The sequence below is a fragment of the Myotis yumanensis genome, unplaced genomic scaffold (assembly GCF_028538775.1).
Source record: "Myotis yumanensis isolate MYYU_CA2020_CCGP unplaced genomic scaffold, mMyoYum1.0.hap1 SCAF_19, whole genome shotgun sequence".
Taxonomy (NCBI): domain Eukaryota; kingdom Metazoa; phylum Chordata; class Mammalia; order Chiroptera; family Vespertilionidae; genus Myotis; species Myotis yumanensis.
Window position 1 is genome coordinate 12,729,075 of NW_027223770.1, and position 21,727 is coordinate 12,750,801.

Genomic DNA, 21,727 nt, shown 5'->3' on the forward strand with positions numbered 1-21,727 from the left:
TGTTGCCCTCACAGTTTGAGCAAGTCCCCAAGCTAGAAAGGACTTCACTGCTAGACAGCCAACAGGAAGTGCCCACACCTACTCAGTGCCTCTCTCCTGGCCCTGGTGGTTCCTTGGTGGGAGGCAGCAGAGCTTCTGTCTTCACTCAGCATTCTCCCTGCATGTGTCTCTGTGTTCAACCTCCCCTTTTTATAAGGACTCCAGGCACATTGGGTGCGGGGCCCACCCACTGCTGTATGACTTCATCTTAACCAGTGCTTACAATGGCACTATTTCCAAAGAAGGACACATTCTGAAGTGCTGGGGCTCAGGGCTTCCACAGATGAATTTGGAGGGGGACACAACTCAACCCATAACATGTACGTCACGACTTGTCTTTTAAAGAAAGAGCCTTTGCATAATAGTAACAGAAAAACTACGCAGGCAAAACCTTGATAAATGTGCTGAACTTTTTTGAAAATGACAAAAACTGAAATAAGACTTGTAGGTTTGGACAGAAGTGCTCTTCCCAGGGTAGATCATTGATGAGTGGAAAGTGTCCATTCTTCTCATTGATTTATTTAAAAAAATAGTTTACTGATTTCACAGAGGAAGGGAGAGAGAAACATCAATGATGAGAGAGAATCATTGATCAGCTCCCTCCTGCACACCTCCTGCATGTGCCCTTGACCGGAATCAAACCCTGGACCCTTCAGTCTGCAGGCCAACGCTCTACCCACTGACCCAAACCGGCTAGGGCCATTCTTCCCTTTTAATAGACTGACTTAATGTAGGGGATCGTTTGCAATCCTGATACAGGGCCCAAAAGATACTTGGGAAATTTTGACAAGACAGCTCTACAATTTATCTGGAAGAAAAATGTGGTTGATTCACCCCAGGCAACAAACACACACCTTCCCCCCAAAACCCTGTCCTGCTGAGGGTGGCCCATATTACAACCCGTTAGGGATTAAATCCAAGGGGACCTTGAATGAGAGCAGACGTCCGGCTGATGTATGGACACTCAACAACTGTAAACCGAGGACCCAAGTGCCACGTTCTTGAGAATATAAGGATTGAAGGAGTTCATAGAAGCATGTGCCTGGGGAGAGAGAAACATTGATTTCTTGTTCCACTTATTTATGACTTCATGGTTGAGTCTTGTATGTGCCCTGACCAGGGATTGAACCCACAACCTTTGCGTACCTGGAGGACACTCTAACCAACTGAGCTACCCGGCCAGGGTGGGATGAGTTTGGGCCCATGTCTACACTCAGGTACTCAACTTCCAAACAGGACAGAGCCTTGCTGTCACCAGGGATCTTTAGATCAGCAGAAATCCACAATTTTGATATAATCTAATACATCAACTTTCTCTCCAGAGATTGTGCTTTCTGTGTCTTGGTTAAGGAAATGTTTCCCACACCAAAGTCTCAAGCCTTCCTTCTCCACTTAAGTCTCTGATCCTTCTAGGGTTACTTTTTATATAGAACGTAAAGTAGAGACGCACTTTTATTTCTCTCTTGATCATGAACTAGTTTTCCCAGCACCATCTGTCAACGGTGAGACCTCCCCCCACCCACCTCGGCGTCCCATACCGTCCTCTTGGTTCCATTCCCACTTACTGGTGGCTGCCTTGGGAATGAGTGTGTGCCCCAGTTGGCCCATGAGAGAGGAGGGAAAATCTCTGGGAATCTTCCTCCCCAAAGGGACCTGCGTCTGGGCAACCCCTGCCTCCCATTGTGACGCGCGCGCGGGCTGCTGGTCCGCGAGACAGGCGGCAGCAGCGGCGGCGGGCAGAGCCCGGGGAGCCATGGCCGAGACGCAGGAGCTGTTACTGCAGCTGCAGAAGGACAACCGCGACGGGCGCCTGAGGAAGCAGGAGCTGGAGGAGCTGGTGCGCGGGCTCGAGGCCGAGAGCGAGAGCCTCACCGGACGCCTGCAGGACCTGCGCGAGCGCGAGCGCAGGTGCGCGGCCCCGGTCCGCGGGGCGGGTGTGCGGCCGTCGGTCATGCGGGCGGTAGCACTCGGGGCTTCGCAGCGCGTCCGGCCGGCCCCTCAGTTATTCTGCCCGGCCCGGCCCGAACCTCTGCTCTAGGCCGTGGGAACCGGGGCGTTCTACTCAGGGGACCCACGAAGGGGAGGGTGGAGTCTGGCGCCCGGCGCCGGGGACGTGGGCTTCGTCGGCCCCATCAACGGCTGGGTCCCCTGGGCCGCGGGAGCCCGAGCGTCCGCCGTCTCCCGCGGCAGCACCGTCTGTTTTCCCTCTGCAGCCTGCAGCGGAGGCAAAGCCAGGCGGCGGGTGCCCTGGGCGGGGAGGCGCGCGAGGCAGCGCGGGAGCGTGCGGAGCGGGCGCGCGGACTGCTGGAGGCTGCGGAGCAGCGCAAGAGGGATCTGGTGCGGACAGGGTCCTGGATGGGGCAGTGCCTACGGGGAGGGCGGAGCCCTGATGGGGCGGTGCCCTTGGAGAGGACGGGCCGCGGGTGGGGCGGGGCTGTGGAGAGCGCAGGGAAGGCGGCGAGGGCAGGACTTGAGAGCGGCTCCGATCGCCTCCTCCATCTCCGCAGGAGCAGCACAATCGGCAGCTGCAGGAGCGGTGGGAAGAGCTGTCAAGTCAGGTACATCCCGGAAACGCCGTTCTTGCTTCCACCAGGGAGTCCCGCTCTAGTTCCCGCTCCCATTTCAGCCCCGTCCCCGCCTCCCAGGATATTCCCCCCTCCCCAAGCCTGCGAGCCCCGCCCTCACAGAGCCCCTCCCGCAGCTGTTTTACTACGGAGGCGAGCAGCAGAGTCAGCAGCAAGAGGAGCAGCAGCTCGGCACCCAGCTGCTAGCGTTGCAGGTGCGGCGGGGCCCCGACAGCTGGAGCGGCGGCGTGGGCGGGGCCTTGGCCACCTGGGAGCGGGGGCGGGGGGAGTCCTGGGGGCCAGGGACGCGGCCCTGAGGCGCGGCTGGAGGCCGGGCGGCGGCTCCTGACGTTCCGTGTATTCAATGGAAGAAACAATTGGAGTTATTGGAGGCCAAGCACGCGATGCAGGCGGAGGGCCTGCGGCAGGTGAGGGCGGAGTCGGGTCTGAAGGGGCGGGGCGGCTTTGCGCGTGGGCGGAGGCTGGACTGGCGCCGGAAAGTGGAGAGGGTGGGTGTGTTCCCCACTCGGCCCCCTGACCCTCCAATCTAATCGAGGCTCCTCGCATCCCAGGGCGCACAGCGGACCGAGGAGGCGTGGGCCAGCTTCCAGGAGCAGAGCGGGGTCCTGCAGGTGCCCCTCTGCCCTAAGAGCCACCAGCCTGACTCCACCCCCGCCTCCCGCCCCATCCCCGCCTCCACCGACGCCACACCCAGTCCTGAGGCCTCACTCACTCCCTGTCTCCCCCCAGGAGCTGCAGGGGAAGGTGATGGAGGCGGCGGCTGCGCTGGAAGCCTCGCGAGGCAGCAAGGAACTGTAAGGGGCTGGGCCTGTCGGGTGTGGCGGGGCGACTGGGGCCGGGCGCATCGCCCATCTCGACGCCTGTTCCGCAGCTACAACTCCCAGCCTCGCCGGGTGCAGGACTGCGCGGGGTCCCTCATGGAGGAGGTGGCCAAGGCCGAATGTGTGAGCGTGCACCCGTGGGGGGGGGGGGAGACGGCCCGCCCCACCGGGATACCTACACCCACGGGGGCCGCCTCCCACGAGGGCCCGCCTCCCCACGGGGGCCCGCCTCCCCATGGGGTCCGCCCCTGACAGATCCGCTCCAATGGGGCTCCTCCTCACACCCGCGGGGGCCCGCCTCCCCACGAGCCCGCTTCTTGAACCCGCCCCCACGGGACCCCGGCTCACGCGTGCCCGCGACTCCCGCCCTCGGTGAGATGCCTGGCCGCTCCCCCCGCGGCGGACGTAGAGCTGGACGCCGCTCCTCTTCCCGCAGGAGAAGCGCCTTTTCGGCGGTGCGGGCGGGATGGGCGTCAGGTGAGTCGCGGGGCGGGCGGGGGAGCGCGGGGCTGGGGTCCGGCCCCGGCAAATTCCCCGGGGGCCGCGGCCGGCGGGTCCATCACGCGTCCGTCGGTCCGGCCCACAGGCTGTGGGCGCTGAGCGCGCTGCAGATGCTGCTGCTGCTGCCGCTCGGCTTCCTGGCGCTGCCGCTGCTCTACCTGGTGCTGGTCAACCCCGCGGCCCTCCGCCCCCTGCTGCCGCGCCTCGGCTCGGACACCGCCTTCCGCCGCCTGCGCTACACGCTGTCGCCGCTGCTGGAGCTGCGCGCGCGCGGGCTGCTGCCCGCCTAGGACCCATCACGTCGGCCGTGGTCACCTCACCCGTCTCCCGTGTGGTTTTTGGGTGTCGGGGGGGAGCCCTGGGGGAGACCCCTGGGGGTGGGTCGTGAGCTCCTCGGGGCCCGGCGCCAGCTCCAGCACCTGCTCCTCTGGGCGCGGGGCCTTCCAGGTGGACCTTGCGGCTGGAGAGGCCGTTCGGGCGCCCGCGGCCCCGGGGCTCCCCGGGCCAGGGCCTCCAGCTTGGGCAGGGCGCCCCCTCTCGGTGCTCGCTCCCAGGGGCTCCGGGCGCCCCGCGGGAAGACCCTTTTCTAACAGCGCGGGCTGCTGCGCGGGGCCCGCAGGAAGTTGGTCTGTATCTTCTTACCCGCCTCGTCCCCCCATTGAGCGAGCCTGGGACGGCGGCGGGACCCGGAAGGGAGCTGGCAGGCTGGTCTCTGTGGACGTCTGTTTCCTCGACCGGCGGCGGGGGGTGGTTCGCATCCCCGGCGGCGGGGGGGTGGTTATTCGCATCCCCGGCTGCGGGGGGGAGCGGGGGTTGGGGAGGTGGTGAGTGGGTGGGTGGTGGTTGTTCGCATCCCCGGCGGTGGGGGGTGGTGATTGGCATCCCTGGCGGCGGGGGGTGGTTCGCATCCCCGGCGGCGGGGGGTGGTTATTCGCATCCCCAGCGGCCGGGGGTGGTTCGCATCCCTCTCCAGGCGGGTTCTCCGAGAGGCAGGGCAGCCGGGCGGTCCTACCTGGGGTCCGCTTCTGTATCCGTGTTCGCCACTGCGCTCTTTTTGTTCAGTAAGTGATGACCCTTCGTTTCATCTTGTCTGATACAAACACTGCTCTGATTTTATTTATGGATTTTCTTTGGTGGTGAAATTATTCCTTGTATCTCCTTGTACGGACACACAAGTGTTTTTGCTATGGCCTTTAAACAATTGCTTTCTTGTTGATTTGGACTCCCTAGTTGTTTTTTGGGTTTTTTTTTGGCTTGAATTTATGAAATTCCTGTCTATCAAATTTTCAAATTTTATCAAATTTAAGAATTGTGCAGGGTGTCCTAAAAAAACCCATTCTTGCCTGTAAGTCATAAAGACATTCTTATACTTGAAATATTTTAGTTGGTGTAAATATCTTGTTTTCTTGTTCAAACACGGGGACTCACTAGGGTTTATGTTGAGGATCTTTTGCATTTTCTCATATACATTTTTGACTCGGCTTGTCAGTCTGGGATTTTGATGATACTGAATTTGCGGATAATTATGTCTTCCAATCCTCTAACACAATGTTGCTCCTTTTAAAAAAAATTTCCCTCAGCAAAGTTTGTATTTTTTAATGTAGAGATCTTGTACATTTTTACATTTACCCGCCCCCCCCCCCCACACCGGTATTTGATATTTTTTGGATGCTATTAAAAAACAGTATAGACTTTTAAAAGTTCATCTTTCAACTGTTCTTTGCTAGCATACAGAAATATAACTGACTTTTAAAAAATATTTTTATTGATTTCAGAGAGGAAGGGAGAGGGAGAGAGATAGAAGCATCAGTGATGAGAGAAAATCATTGATGGGCTGCCTCCTGCACGCCCCCTACTGAGGATCGAGCCCCCAACCCAGGCATGTGCCCTTGACTGGGAATCGAACCTGGGACCCTGCAGTCTGCAGGCCAGCGCTCTATCCACTGAGCCAAACCAGCTGGGGCACAACTGACTTTTGTATATTCCCTGTGATACTGCTGAACTTCCTTATCATTCTTTGGTCTTTTCTGTACATTCCTTGGGATTCTATAGGCAATTTTATTGTCTGAAGCCAATACAATTCTCTTTTCCAATCTTAACTACTGCTGGCATTAATGCCCAACACTCCGCACAATGCAGACTGGAAGTGGTGACAAGTACTGTTGTTTTGCTCCTGAAGGGGGAACGCCTTTAGTTTTTCATTTATTCCATAAGTATTTCATCCAGATGTTAGCTGTTTTTCTTAGACGATCATTGTCAGATTGAGAAGGTTCCTCCTATGTTTATTGGAGCAGTTTTTATTATGAATGGATATTGAATTTTGTCCAGGGTTTTTTTTGCACATATTGAAATAATCATATGGTGTGCCTTCTTTAGTTCGTTCATGTGAATTAGACTGATTACTTCTTTTTTAAAAAAATATTTTATTGCTTTTTTACAGAGAGGAAGGGAGGGGGATAGAGAGAAACATTGATCAGCTGCCTCCTGCACACCCCCTACTGGGGATGTGCCTGCAACCAAGGTACATGCCCTTGACTGGAATCGAACCTGGGACCCTTCAGTCCGCAGGGCGATGCTCTATCCACTGAGCCAAACCAGTTAGGGCAAACTGATTACTTCTTGAATGCTAAGCTAAACTGGCATTACTGGGATAAGGCCCATTTGTCATGATGGTCCTTTTTATACATTGTGTTCAATTTGGTTAAAGATTTCGGCATCATCTATGTCCACGAAAGGGATACTGCTCTATAATTTTGTTTTCCTGGAGTGTTCCTGTCTTGTTTTCATATCAGGGCTAGGCTACCTTCATAACAAATGAATTGGGACGTGCTCTGTTTCCTGAGAGTATGCAACATTGGCATTATTTCTTCCTTAGATGTTTAGACCGGTGATTTTCAAGCTTTTTCATCTCATGGTACACATAAACTAATTACTAAAATTCTGTGGCACACCAAAAAATAATGTATTTTTTGCTGATACGACAAAAAATAGGTATAATTTTGATTGCAAAGGTTTTAAAAATATATATTTATTGATTTCAGAGATAGAAACATCAATGATGAGAATCATTGATTGGCTGCCTCCTGCACACCCCCCATGGGGGATCAAGCTCGAAATCCGGGCATATACCCTTGACCGGAATCGAACCTGGCACCCTTCAGTCCTCAGGCTGACGCTGTATCCACTGAGCCAAACCGGTCAGGGCTCATCTGGCTTCTTCGTGCTTCTGTTTCCCACTATATATTTGACCCCCTTTACTACAACCCCTCCTTTTCCCTAATTACCATACTGTTGTCTGTGTCTGAGTTTTTGTTTTGTTCACTTGTTGCTTTCAGTTTTTTTATTGATTTTTTTTACAGAGAGGAAGGGAGAGGGACAGAGAGAAACATCGATGAGAGAGAAACATTGATCAGCTGCCTGCTGCACACCTCTTACTGGGGATATGCCTGCAACCAAGGTACATGCCCTTGACCAGAATCGAACCTGGGACCTTTCAGTCTGCAGGCCGACACAGTTAGGGCTGTTGCTTTCAGTTTTATATCACACATATAAGTGAAATCCTATGGTTCTTTTGTCTGACTTATTTAATGTAATTTTAAAAAAATATATACTTTTATTGATTTCAGAGAGGAAGGGAGAGAAACATCAATGATGAGAGAGAATCATCAATTGTCTGCCTCCTGCATATATTGGGATTGAGCCCACAACCAAGGCATGTGCCCTGACTGAGCATTGAACCAGCGAACTCTTGGTTCATGGGTTGACACACAACCACTGAGCCACGCAGGTCAGCTATTTAATGCAGTATTTTAAAAAGTTTCTTTTAACTTACATATTGGCTTCTTTTTTGTATTTTTCACCAACTCTGGAATCCCACTAGAAGTTGACTGGAGCTTCTCATTCAACTTTCCTTTTCTTTCTGCTTCATATTTTGTAATTTCATTGTTTCATTGATTAGTTTGCTCTTCACCTGTATCTTATCTGCTATTTAACCAATCATTTGGATTTTTAATTTTAGTGACTTATTTCTAGATGTTCTGTGTTTTGTTTTTTTGTTTCGGGTCTTAGCTGCTTGAACTAATTAGAGGGTCATAGTGAGTGGGAGTAGATGGCTGCCGCTGGGAGCTAGTGGCACAAAGTCGCACTTGAACATGAACAACAGGGAAGTAGGAAGAGACTAGAGCAAAGCAGGACACTGAGGAGCGACGTGGACAGGACAGCCAGTGGCCTCCACTGGAGCTGGAGAGCAGTTAGGGAAAACGCGGTTCCTCTCAGTACACCTGCATGTGGTGAGTCACCTCTGGGTGGCAGCCCAGCTGGGAGGGGCCCTGGAAGGCCTGTGGGTGCGTGCTCCACAGCTGGCTGGCCCTGACTCACCTCGTCTCTGAGGAAACACTGTCCCCCTCTCTGCCCTGCACACCCAGGAGTCACTGTTCAGCTGAATGTGCCCTTGGGACCAAACAAGGAACCTGATCATCCATTCAAACAGCACTTGCGTTGGTTTTTATTTTCTTCACATTGGTTAAATAGTGAGCTGAATATAATTTTTTAATACACAAGAAAATACTTCATGTACCTATGAAATAAGACAGGTAGGGAATGTGTTCAGTGCAAACCAAGTACCACCCGTGCAGAGAAAGTGCCCTCGCTGATTGTCTGTCGTTTTGGTCTCACGCCACGTGGTCCACGCCAGGGGAAGGAGCGGTGGCCAGGCTCTGCAGGGTGTACTTTCGTCTATAAAAAAACTCTGTTGGATGAAATGACAGGGCTACTGGCAGTTCACTGTCACACGGCGGGTGGGGCAACGAAGGGCTCACAGGGCTCCATGATTGCGAACGGCTTGGGTGGGGGGCCCACAGCAGCTGGTGCTCCATCAGCAGCGTCAGTAGGGGATGTCGTTCTGATAGTACTGGATCATGTCGTAGGTCCGGCTCCTGAAGGCCGAGAGTTAAAGGAGGCTGTAAGGAGCCCTTGCCAGTCTGGTGCCCTGAGCCCTCCATGTCGTTTCGCCCTAACAGCTGCACCTCAGAGTCCCACCTACTCTCCTCCCTGGACGTACGAATGTAAAACTGCAGCCCCTCCTGTGCCTGGGACATCCCTTTCCCACCAGTAGCCATGCCCGTGCGAGCCACGCTGTACCCCCATCTGCTTGGCCTCTGAGGCCACCTCTCGCTCAATGGGCCCAAAATGTGGGCTCAAGTGGGTGGCCCTTCCCCAGCCAAACGCCTGCCCTTGGTCCCCGGGGCCCAGGCTGCCCTGCCCCTGTGCCAGGTGCCCCTCTAGACCTTTCCTGGTATGTGGCACCCAAATGAGTGATGCCGTGCTTGGCCACCTACCTCATTTCACCAGAAAAACAAACATCAGAAGTATTTCCTTGTATTGCCTTCCAAACCTCTCTCAGCTGACTCATGTCATTCCCCATCCCACCTCAAGCTACTTCCCGTTTCTCTGCTCCCTCGTCAGCAGGACCACATGGCGCTGCTCCTGAGCTGTCTCAGCCCAGCCAGCGCCCACCTGACCCTTTCTGTTCTTGTTAGGACCCACTGGGCACCAGTTCTCAGGTTCCAGCAGTCTCTGCACTTCCTGGGCTCTGCCCAGAATCCTAACCCACCTCCTCACAGCTCCACTGTTTTATCACGGAACTCCTGTGGCCCGTCCCCACCCTCCTCCTCCTGCCGATGCTTCTCACCCGGCCCTGCTGGGCCTGCACACCTCCCGCGAGGCCCTTTTCAACCGTGGCTCCCTTGGCCTCACAGGCTCGGCCTCAGGTGGGCATGGTTTCTGGCCTTCAGGCCCTGCTGGCTGTTCCTCTCAGTACATCCCAGCCCCTCTGGACCAGCACCCCGTAACCCCGAGAGCTCACTTCAGGGTGTTCGGGACAGCCTCCCAGACGAGCTTCCTTGTCACCTGGCCCAGGCACAGTCCCAACAGGTGCCCGGAGAGCACCGAGGTGTGGTGGGCGGGGCAGGAGGGGAGGACTCGCCTGTTACTGAGGAAGCAGCTCTGAATGATCTTCATGATGAAATTAGCGGCCTCTCGCTCGGTCATGTTGGGGCTGAACCTGTGCCTGGCAGAGAGGCTGTGTTAGGGCTGTTGTTGCCAGAGTCAACCCTCCAGGCTGCCCTCCCCACAGGATGCGCTCTTGCCCAAGGACTAACCTGAGCACTTCCAGGGATTTGTTCGGCGCAGGTCAGGCCCGAGGGACGTTCCCTCCTGGGGAGTTTGGACTAATGTGGGGACACTGTTCCCAGCACCTCCTGGGCTAAGGGGCCCCGCTGCTGAGGGAGGACTAGCCCAGGCCACGCCCCTGCAGCCTGGGCGTGGGGATGGCACTGCACCCTGATCAAGGAAGGGGCTTCTGGGGGTGCCTTCAGCTGTGGCTGGTAATGGTGCCTCACCCCGGAACCCTGCCTGCTCTGGGGTTCCAAGGAGAGCACTCAGCTCGATGAGAATCAAATTTACACCCTCTCAAGAGGGTCCCACCTGGGGGGAAAGTGCTCCCCCAAATGACCTGTGTGTCCGCCCAGGACCTACTTCAAGAGCTTGATTGTCTGACCACGAAAGCAGGGCAGGCCTGTGTCCAACATGAGGGTGACCAGAGAGACGACTGCATCCATATAGGGCCTGGGGAGGGAGACAGAGGCGGGTGAGTGGGGTGGCCCTGCTCAGTCCTGTGGCCCGGCCGTCTCTCCAGGGAGGCCCTGCAGCCTCCGGCGGGGCTCACAGCCCCCGAACAGACTGAGCAGTCGTGCTCTGGTTCCCGCCCGAGACCCCAGCGTGGTTTCTGGGTCCCACGGCGGCAGTGCAGCTGCAGCGCAGGGTGCCTGACCCTCCTCTAAGGGGGTGTGCACGAGCGGGTGTGACGGCTCTGACAGACTCTGGTTGGAGGCCAGGTGTCAGCACACGCGGCCTTGGGGCCTTGGCCACATGACACTGAAACCAGGACAGGGCGGCTCGGCATGCAGCCTGGGTGGCAGGTGCTCGGGCTTGGGTGAGTGGGGTGCCGAGTGGGGTGCCTTCCAGGCACTGACAAGGGAAGTCCAGCCCAGGAGGCTATAGGACGTGGCTGGACTGACGCCCGGGGCAGAAGACACCGGCACAGGTGGGCAGAGAGAGGCGACGGGAAAGCAAGGCCCTGGGCTACCAGGTGGCCTCCAGCACCTCCCTCTTTCTCTTTGAGCCTCAGTCCCTCCACCCACAAAGGGACCTTTTCGGGTCTGGCTGCACTGCATGAGCGGCACCCGGGACTGGTGCCAGGCTGTCCACACTCCTCCCCAGGGCTCACCGCACGGCCAGGTAGCCTCGGACACACATCTCCATGAACCACTTGAAAGGCGTGGCCTCCATCTTGCCTCCCATGATCATCACCATCTCATCTGTCAGCTTGATGTCCGGTTCCCAGCCAAGGTTGCCGCCTGGCGAGCTTTCAAACATGAAGCCAAAGTCTGCAAAACCCCAAGAAGCCATTTGTGATGGGATCAGATGCCAGGGAGACGTGGGTGTGCTTCAGCCAGGGCCGGGAGCCACCCGCTGCCTATCCCCAGGAGCGGCCGCAGGTCATGTTTACTTAGGGGTGAGGGGAGCACAGGCAGAAAGGAGTGAGCAGAGGCGGGAGCCAGGCCACAGCAGAGAGGCCAGCGCCTGGGGGGGATGAGTTTGGCTCTGGTTTCCAACCCCAGAGTTCCCCACGCCCCATGGCCCCAGTTTCTATTCACACCCCCAGTGCCCAACAGCTCAACTCTCAAAACTGGACTTGAACCCTAACCCTGACCCTCCCCAGCTGGGAGCTCCAGCACGCCAGCACCTCCCGTGCTCCAGGGGTGAAGGGAGAGGGAGGGAGGGAGGCGCGGGGCCGGCTGACCGATGTGGATGATGTGGCCCTTCTTGTCCAGCATGATGTTGCCGTTGTGCCTGTCCTTGATCTGCAGCAGGAACAGCAGGAGGCTGTAGGCGGCCATGCTGCGGATGAAGTTGTACCGCGCCTGTGTGAGAGAGCCTGTGCTAATGGCCCTAGGGGCTGTGCCTCCCGGCTTCGGACCCAGGACCCCGGTGCAGGGCAGTAGGCCCCTCCCATGCCCATGAATTAGCTTTCTCCTGGGGAGTCCATTTTGAGGGTTTCTTAAATACCAAGGAAGATTGCTGGGTGCCCTGGTTTTACCCCCAAATGTAGGAGGACTCAGACAAGCAGGGACGGGGGAAGCAGGGTCACCATAGGGGCAGGGCGGAGAGCACACACAAGCCCAGTCTGGGAGCTGTCCTGCTGGTCACCTGCTGGAAGGCCAAGGTGGACTCGTCCCCGTACTGGCGTGTGAAGTAGTCATACATGCCGAAGTCTGTCTGGCGGCCGAGCTGGTCCCGAGAGGTGCAGTCGGGGATGCACTCGATCACCCCACACTAGGGAGGAAGGCCAGGTGCCAGGCTGTGAGCTGACCGCTCTTGCCGAAGGCCTACAGGCAGCTGCCTGGGCTCCTGCGGGAACTTACCCCGGGGGCAGTGGCCACTACTCGGTAGGGGAAGACAAAGAGGTCCAGGCCGACCAGTTGGAAGATGTTCTTGAAGAGGTCGATGATCTGCAGGGCCAGCATGTCCTGGAACCAAGGAGACACAGGGTAGAGGGCCAGCCTTCTCCAGCTCACATGACTCTTGGGGCCCCTGCCCAGTGAGAGAGGGATGAAGGCTGCAGGGAGCAGGAAAGCAAAGGGCCTGGCCTCACTGACCACCAGGCACCGGGCTGAGCCACATTGCCTGGTGGGGGGTGAAAGTAAGAGGCACCCAACCTCAGGGCAGCTCCCTTTGGGCAGCTGGTGGGTGCAGAGCAGGAGGTTCCCTGGAAGGGCCCGGTTGGGAGAAGGCCCTGGATTGCTCTGCAGCATCTGAACCCAACAGAAGCAGGCTTGTGTTTGTGCGCGTGAGGTCCGACTGTGAGGCACCTCCCCAAGCCTGACCGGGGCCTGGTCCCTACCTGTCGGCAGTCATCTCCCACTTTGAAGATGGCCGCCTGCCAGGAGATCTTCTGGCCATCCGCCTCCTGTGTGCCGCCCTGGTCCTCGGCGTCTGAGCAGCACCGCAGACCTACGTGTGGTGGGTGAAGAGGCTGCCTGTTAGCCGAGGGCAGCGAGAGGCCCTCTGAAGGTGCCAGTGCACACCCTGCTCATGTGCCCGAAGGAGCCTGGGAACCGTGGGATTGTTACTGTAAAACCCTGGGGCGGGGGGGTCGTGTCAGTGAGAGCCCAGCAAAGTCTGGGGGCAGCTGGGGGAGTCATCGGGCCTGGGGGCTTTTCCTAGAAACATTTACACTTAAATGGAACTGAAGACAGAGCTGCTTTTCACTAGAAGTGACGCTGCAGGTGTGCCTAGGGTCAGTGGTGGGCATGTGAGATGGGGCAGGGGAGTGTGTCTGTGCCCTGGGGTGCCTGGGAGGACTTGGCGGCCAGGGTTCAGGTAAGGCCAAGGAACCCACATTTTTGCACTGGCTGGGGCCACACTCCCTGTACTGGGTTGACTATCATCCCCTCCAAGTTCATGCCCACCAGAAACCACAGAATGTGACTTATTTGGAAAAAGAATCTTTGCACATGTAAGCGAGTGAACGAGGCCACAACAGATTAGCGTGGGCCCTGTATCAGAAGAGGGGAATTTGGACACGGCACACACGGAGAAAGCCAGTGAGGACAGCGGCAGAGGTTGGAGGGATGCAGCTACAAGTCTGGTCACCTGCATGGCAGCCTGAGCAGATGAGTACACCTCCCAAAGCCTTGGCCACTTTGTCTCTAGAAGAGATCCCTTGGACTGACTTTGGGGCCAACCTTTAGGGGTCTCTGTCACTCACTGCACATGAGCTCTGCGCCATCCCCAAATAAGAGGCCACACTATGAATGGGTGGACGGCCATTATCTCTCATGGGCGCTGGTAACAAACGAAACATGCTGAAGAAGTGGCATTAGCTCGGCTGGTGTGGCTCAGTGCTTGAGTATTGACTGTGCACCAAGAAGTCACCAGTTCAACTCCCTGTCAGGGCACAAGTCTGGGCTATGGGCTCGATCCCCAGTAGGGGGTGTGCAGGAGTAGTTGATTGGTTTCTATCTCTCTCTCCCTCTTCCTCTTCCTTCCTCTTAGGGGCGGCAATAAAAATTTATTAACAAAAAAATATTTTTAAAGAAAGTGGCATTAGCAAGGGAAGATACTTAGCTCCCAGAACACAGAAATTCTCCACTGACCTTCTTTTTCAAGTTCACTAACTCCACATCGTTTCACCTTAAATTTAGCCAGATACGGAGCTTTGGCAGCGCTGCAAGACAACAGAAAGAAGTGCACAGTGACACAGCCGACGGGAAGCCCAGGCAGGCGAGGCTGAGGGAGGCGGCCTTCACCTCTGCATGGGTGTCCCTGACTTGTAGTCGATGTCCAGCACGATGGCCTCAGGGTTGCTGGGCAGGTAGCAGCCTGCAGGGAGAGAGGACAAGTCACAGGGTGTCCTAGTGTGACAACGCAGGCACACTCCCCACTGCCACACACAGCTCTCGTGCAGAGTCGCCCTGCAGACGGGCGGGCACCCAGGGCCTCCAGTCCTCTGTGCGCTGATAATGCTCATTCCATGGCCAGGAAAGGTCTGTCCTCCGGCTCTGTGATCTCTCCCTGTCCTTCCTGGTATCTAACAAAGGAGCCACCCCCTTCCGGGAGACGCTTCTCCAAGAGGACACACTGAGCAATCAGCCTGTCTTCTCCCTGTGCCGCACGTTGGTTAAATATTAAGCTGACAGGCAGGGAATGCATGCTGCCCCGTGCTGGCGCGGGGCCCGCTCTCAGAGGACCCACACAGGAGCTTTCTGCCCTGCCCTGTTCACCTTAGTTCTTGGACTCAGCCCACTAACAGTAGCTCCCCACTCAGCACACATGTCAGGTAGGAGGACAAGAGAAACCCGTTCTTGGCCAGGAACTGGCAGTTTCCCTGGGAGAGTGCTCCCCGAGCCCCTGGGCGATGGGAGAGCTCCAGGAGGTGGGCTTCAAGGCGGGGCCCTGGAACAGGAAAGACTGGGTCTCCTGGGAGCAAAGTGAGGCCTTGCTGTGGGCTGCAGATGGCTGTCCTACCGGGAAAGGGGCAAACCAGGACCACAGGGTCCCGTCCCTCCTCTCACCCTTCTCTATCTGCCAGCTCTAGCCTCTTTCACAGATGCGATCTCGACTCCTCTGCTCTAGAGCCCCACTGGCTCCCCAGTGCCTCCAGGAGAAGCCCCAGCAGCACGGTCTGTGGGGAGCAGGGGACTCACTGATGAGGGAAATGGAGGCCCCTGTGGACTTGAGAAGCTGAGCTGTTGTACGTGCTGAGTAAGGCAGGAGCTCAACAGAACAAGCCAAGGAAAGAGCTAAATTGGGGCTCGATAGGGCAACCTTGCTGAGGCCAGCTGGTGTGAACGTCTGCATAGGATGCTCAGCGTTTTGATAAATCTGTACCAATCTATACCAGTGGTTAAAAATGGAGAGTTGGGTCCCGGCCGGTGTCGCTCAGTGGTTGAGCATCCATCTATGAACCAGGAAGTCACAGTTTGATTTCCAGTCAGGGCACAGGCCCGGGTTGTGGGCTTGATCCCCAGTAGGGGGCGTGCAGGAGGCAGCCGATCAATGATTCTCTCTCATCACTGATGTTTCTCTCTCTCTCTCTCCCTTCCTCTCTGAAATAAAAAAAAAAAAAAAAATGGAGAGCTCTGGAGTCAAGCCTGGATTTGCACCTTGACTTGAAAAAGCACAGGTTTGACCACTGGACTCAAATTCCCTGACAACAGCTACAGGCCAGGCACATGGGCACCCCCATCCTGACAGATCCTCACACACCTGATGCCCCCATTCCCACCCCATTCCCTCTGTCTGTGTGGCCTGCACTGCTCCTGTTATATTGGAGTTCAGGAACCTTCTAGAATAGCTGCTGAGGACAGTGACTGGCCTTTAGAAAAACCACAGGCAGCAAGGAAAAGAAAACAGTCACTGAGAAGCAGCTCCCAGCTCGGCAGGGGCAGACTCTGGGAGGGGCACTCGGGGCACCCAGGGCCCAGGCTGGAGGCAGCCCCATTGCTGGTCTCATGCCCCCTCGCTCCCACCCGCACCCCTCGGGGAGGGCAGTGCCCCGATCCCTGCAGGAGGAGGCCCATCTCCTCAGCCTCCTGCTCACCAGGCTGTACTTTCACTTCAGACAGAGCCGCCAGACAAGCCTTCTTCCTCTCGTCTCCTTTAGGGTAGGGCCTGTGAAGAAGGCAGACATGCTGTGTCTCCTGTGGGAACTGGCCTGTAGGACTTCGGGGGTCCCAGGGCCCCCCTGTCCCGCCACCCTCTCAGTTTGTCGCTTCCTGGCTCTAGCTCCTCCTGGAGGTCCTCCTGGGCTCAGTTCCTCCAGGAGCACAGAGTTCCTGCCCCCCATTCCTCACGAGGGGAGTCATTTAACAGTGGGCGCACGAAGGAGTCTGGCTTTCCTAACTGGGCTCCTTCTGAACTAGGAGAGAGCAGAGTGGCCTTGACTGTGGGACAGTATCTGGAATGAAACCAAGATGTTTTCTGAAGCGCGCCTGGCTGTGCCTGTTGCTATACTGTCAAGAGAGCAGAGACTGCCACCCACCTGTTGACTCACACCACCCAGGCAATGCCCAGGAGCGGGAGGCAGGAGTGTGCTTACTTGATGATGGCCGACACGTTGGTGATCTTGTTGAAGAAGTCGAATTCCCGCTGGTAGAAGTCCTTGGCTGGGCCCGACAGGGAGCCTGTGATCTCCTCCACCAACTGCTCCAGGAGGTCACCGATGTCGGCTGCCAGAGAAAGTGAGAGGGTGAGCCTGCAGCTGAGCCACAGAAACGCCCCGAGGAACCTGCATGTTCGCTGCACTACAGTCTGGACATTCCCCGGCACCTAGACCCGCCGTCATCAGCGTGAGGTCTGCGGACACCTGGGGGTCCCCGATAAGCTCTCAGTGAACCCCACAGTCGGCATCACACCAGAGGCGTTTGCCTGCCTCAGTGTGTTGACTCCTGTGAGGCTGTGCACAGGCAGTGGGGCCAAGGGTGTGGGTGCTCACTGGTGCCTCCTGGCGCTGCTGTCATGGCTGTGCTCCAACTAACCCCATGTAAACCAAAGTTCTTGAACCCAGTCAGTTTTAAGGATGTGAGGACGATTAAAGTCTCTGAGAACTGCTGCCCTGGTTCTCACATGGGGTCACTGGGTCAAGCACAGGGCCACTGCTTGGGAGAAGCAGCTCAGCCCGAGCAGGAGGGTCTCCCAAGTGCCTGGGGGGGGTGGGGGGGGCAGGGTCACGGGGCAGGCAGGGGATCTGCAGGGTGGGCTAGCAAAGGCTTCATGATGGGTGGGGACCTGCTCCCACTGTGTGTTGAAGGTGCGGTGTTTCAGCCAAAGGACGGGAAGTAGAGGGGCTACAGGCTGGGGCAGCTGTGGGGGGTGGGGTTTAAAGATGGGGGAAACCTGAGAGAAGAGGACAGAAGACTCACGGTCTTTCTGGTGCCCCTCTTCATCTAGATAGATGTTCGTCTTCATGTTCCAGATGAACTGGTGCGCCAGGAGCTGGGATTTGGATGCTGCCCACAGAATATACTCCCGCACGTAGCCCATCTGCAGGACAGCAAGGTCACGTCAGCCCAGGCTTGGAGCCTCTCTCCAGGAGAGACTGTTACCCAGAGCAGGAGCAGACTCCATGGTTTCCAGCAGTGGGCAAGCTCAGCTCTTGGGTCTGCAGTGAGCATAGCCCACTGACCAGGTCAAGTTCTGGCTGGCTGGCCAGTGGGCAGGATGGGGCCCCCAGGTGGTGGGTCTGCAATACAGGCATGAGTTAGCTTTTGTCTCCTCTGTTCCTTCCCCTGGATTCTAAGAACTGTGGCTCTGCCACCAATTTTTGCTGTTGTCAAGTATGAGGAATGAGTAGGCTGGGTACTAAAACTCATCTGTAAGCTAAGGCAAGACTCAGTCTATCAGGAGAGGTTGGCTGTGATCCTAGAAGCACTTTGGACTCTGGAATGAGATGAAGCATCCTGCCAATCTACGAGGAAGAAAGCCTCAGGACACTAGCCACTGTGCTCACAGCTGCTATGGAGATGGGAGCAGTGGGAGTTACGCACAGGGCTCAGCGGGATGCAGTGGGGAAAGTGAGGCTGGCACAGGGCACTGGGGAGCAGGACTGGCAGTGTCGCAGAAGCAGGTGCTGCTGCTGTCCTCAGACATGGGCGCTGACCTGATGCATGGACCATGTGGGCTCTGGGCTGTGGTCACCCACGGTGGTTTTCTGTGGGGGACAGCTTATGTGCACGTGCGCTGTTACAGGCTGCACTGTATCCCCCCGTGCTTCAGAATGTGACTGTATTTAGGATGGGTCTTTAAGGAGGGGTTAAGTTCAAAAGAGGTGAGTAGGACAGGCCTAATCCAATCTGACTGGTGTCCTCATCAGAAGAGACACACAGAGGGACAACCATGTGAGGACACAGGGAGAAGACAGCCTTCTACCAGCCAAGGAGAGAGGCCTCAGAAGAAACAACCCGGCTGACACCTCGGTCTCCGGCTTCCAGCCTCCAGAACTGTGAGAAAATACATCTCTGCTGTTTAGGACCCCCGTCTGCAGCACTTGGCTACGGCAGCCCTTGCAAACGAATACATCATCTCATCTCATCTTCACCGCTTCCCACTGACGAGACAAGGGAGTCAGGGAACCTGCTGAGACCCGCATCCAACGAGTGGGAACCCAGGGCAGGCTGAGAACACTTCCAGAACTTGCTCACACTGCAGAGTGAGACGGGCCTCAGGGTGAGTGGGGCCTCCAGGCCATGGACACTGGTGACAACCATGGCAGGGATGGGTGTGAAAGGAGCTCGGGGACAGTGGTCACAGGTTGGTGGTCCTGCTCCCAAGGCAGGCTGGGAACACACCTGATCACCAGGCTGGGCGTGAAGGCTGGACGGCATGTCCTTGTTGCCAAGGGCTCCCTCCCCAGCGCCCCGCACAGCTCTCAGGGTGAAGAGAACAGCATGCATAGGCACAGCCTTACCTTGTCATACCTGAGGGCCTGCACGATCTGGGGGATGTAGAACAGGATGGCGTCCTGCAAATGAGGAGAAGTGATCATGACTCAGAGAGGGAGGGCAATCCTCACCGCTAGGAAAGGTGAGAACAATTCAACATGGATGGACACCCAGGATCCCCCCTCCCAACCTGGGACTGGCGTGCGGTCACTCAGCCTCCAGGATACTGTCCTTGCTGGAGACCACAGCAGGACTGAGAACCTGGGAAAGCCCAGAGGACAGCAAGGAAAATGGCCAATGGCTCAAAACACATCAGTGAGAAAAAGCAAGAGGAACAAGGCTCCCGTGCCTACAAGGAGAGAAGGCCCACCTGTGTTCACCGCTGGGGGCCTACCTGGGGATAAGGGCCGAGGTTACAGCAGGCCTGTGGGCTGGAGCTGCATTAATTCAGACTCCAAAGCATTCTACCAAATCCCTGTCACTGTGCCTGTCATGTGGGGTCACTGGGCCATGAGCCTGTATGGCTACAACTGGAACCAATTCAAGTAAACTTTGTTTTTAACTCAGACACTTAAAAAGAAATATAACTAGGAAACACATCTGAATTAGAAAGAAATCTATCTTCTATGACTACTTCTAAACAGAAATATAAAGGCACTAGAGGCCCAATGCATGAAATTCGTGCATGGGTAGGTAGGCCTGGCTGGCAATCAGGGCCAATCTGTGGGGCGATTGGGGGGCCCCACTGGCACCCACCTTGGCCAGCTTGGCGCCGCGTGCTCACCAGCCTCGCCCCTGCCGCCACCGCCATCAACAGTCACCTCCCTTTGCAGGGCGACTGGCGGGGCAATTGGCAGCGGGGGTCAGGTGGGGGTTTGCGGGTGGGTCCCCTGGTGGCGCCCACCTTGGCTGGCCTGGGGCCTGCAGGCTGCGGGCAGCTCCTGCGTTGAGTGTCTGCCCCCTGGTGGTCAGTGCATGTCATAGCGACCAGTCTTGTATTGGTCATTCCACTGTCCGGCTGATTTGCATATTAGGCTTTCATTATATAGGGTGTGCTAAGATAGACCAATGTTTAATCAGGCCTACATCTGGGTTTGAAATAAAGCCTGTCTCTCATCTCTCACCTGAACACTGTTGGGGAGTCCCACTGAGGCCAAGGGCTGAGCTTACCGGTGGGAAGGACCGCAGGACTTTGACCCCATACTGTGCCGTGAGAGGATGCGGTGGGTACATGCTGGAGAAGTAGGAGAGCCCTGTGGGCGGGTCCGCGGGCGCCCAGCACAGCACATGGCTGAGTTCAGGTGCATCGGCGTCGATGGTGTGCCAGGTGACCAGGAACTGGGAAGGAAACAGGGAGATGGTTGGCCAGTCCCTGGGGCCCATCTGGAAATACTCAACTCCAACCCACATCACAAGGATGGCCCGAAAAGTGATGATTATAAAGCATTTAAAACAAAGTGGTAAAGGCTTCTGACAGTTATGTACAACAGCACAATTTCAACTAGGGTGAAGCACATTCAATAACATAAATGCTTCATAGGAGGAGTGGAAAAACAGGAAACTAGAAAAATCATTATACCACCGAGGTCACAAGGTTTCTGTCGTATTTCTGGTTTCCAGGCTTTTCTGGAGACCATTCTGTTTTTGTGCATTTTGAACCCACCTACCAGCACATACTACACTAGAGGCTTGATGCACAAAATTCATGCAAGAGTAGGCCTTCCTTCCCCTGGCTGCCGGCACTGGCTTCCCTCTGGCACCTGGGACCTGGGCTTCCCTTGCAGCCCTGGCTTCATCTGGAAGGTCATCCGGAAGGACATCCGGTCTAATTAGCATATTACGCTTTTATTATTATAGATTACCTTGATAGCTTCAGGAATGTCACTAACGGCTCCTGGGTCCAATCGAACCAGACGGGTCACTTCACTGCCAATGGCTTCTGTGTTCTTAAACCTACGGCCACAGAGGGATGGATGGGATGGTCTCACCAGCAGAAGAGGAGCCAAGGGAACCCTGAACTGCATGGATGCAGATCAATCCCAGCTATAGCTACTGACACACTGGTAACTCCAAACACAAGTGTTTACAATGAGCAGCATTATGATCAGCTATGATAAAATGCCAGAACTATCTCCAACAGGAATTATCCTATTTCACCATTCAAAGGATGCCTCCCTTTACTGTCCTTGCCTTCAGAACACCCCCTGGCCCTGGCCCCCAAAGGGACCCATCCACGGGCCAGAAGGCATCTTAGCAAGTGGGAGGGCAGGGCGGGTGGAAGTTTTCAGGTTAACACAAGACAGACTTTCTATAAACACTGTCAGGCTGTGGTCCTGATCCAGAGGACTGAATTCGAACCAGGAGGAGGAAGCGGTCAGTAAGCAAGTATGGGCTAACGGGAAAGCATCCACATGGAGGGAATATAATCCCTCTGGTGGGATTGAGTGTGAGGGCCGTGGAAGTCCCTCTCAGTCTAAGAGCCCTGTCCTTGTGAGAGCTTCCCTGGGAGAGTTCACATTCCCTCTGCTGCTGGCTGCCTCCTCTGGGGAGCCTGCCACTGGGAGTCACCATTCAGGAACAAACCCAAACCCTTCCCGGGTCGACTCCCTGAAGTGGTAGCCTCCATGCACTTCCTTTCCTCCTTGGATAAGACTGGGCCTGAATGTGCTGATGTGACTTCCTGGGGCTCCCGGTGCTGGGGTACCCTAGGCAGGAGTCTGTGCTGTGTGGCCACTGCACAGGACTGGGTGAACGTCCAGGGCGGAGGACCAGCCTGCTA

The 21,727-nt window shown here is 56.3% G+C and overlaps 2 protein-coding genes across 2 annotated transcripts in view; one reads left to right on the top strand and one right to left on the bottom strand.

Annotated features, from left to right (window-relative positions):
* The first annotated feature begins 1,792 nt into the window (after window positions 1-1,792).
* Window positions 1,793-4,236, top strand: TMEM191C (transmembrane protein 191C). Its single transcript, XM_070399805.1, has 10 exons — window positions 1,793-1,947; window positions 2,253-2,376; window positions 2,547-2,597; window positions 2,741-2,818; window positions 2,975-3,031; window positions 3,176-3,235; window positions 3,354-3,418; window positions 3,496-3,568; window positions 3,882-3,922; window positions 4,032-4,236. Exons 1-10 carry the CDS (start codon window positions 1,793-1,795, stop codon window positions 4,234-4,236), a joined length of 909 nt encoding a protein of 302 aa, XP_070255906.1.
* Window positions 4,237-8,426: 4,190 nt separating this feature from the next.
* PI4KA (phosphatidylinositol 4-kinase alpha) overlaps window positions 8,427-21,727 on the bottom strand; it is a 96,918-nt gene continuing 83,617 nt past the window's right edge. The window contains 16 exon segments of the mRNA XM_070399853.1: window positions 8,427-8,880; window positions 9,930-10,013; window positions 10,481-10,570; window positions 11,232-11,391; window positions 11,808-11,928; window positions 12,215-12,340; window positions 12,430-12,534; window positions 12,909-13,018; window positions 14,164-14,234; window positions 14,317-14,389; window positions 16,110-16,180; window positions 16,608-16,737; window positions 17,431-17,551; window positions 18,975-19,028; window positions 20,119-20,286; window positions 20,811-20,901. Of these exon segments, the coding sequence (XP_070255954.1) occupies window positions 8,829-8,880; window positions 9,930-10,013; window positions 10,481-10,570; window positions 11,232-11,391; window positions 11,808-11,928; window positions 12,215-12,340; window positions 12,430-12,534; window positions 12,909-13,018; window positions 14,164-14,234; window positions 14,317-14,389; window positions 16,110-16,180; window positions 16,608-16,737; window positions 17,431-17,551; window positions 18,975-19,028; window positions 20,119-20,286; window positions 20,811-20,901 (1,627 nt within the window). The 3' untranslated portion in view covers window positions 8,427-8,828.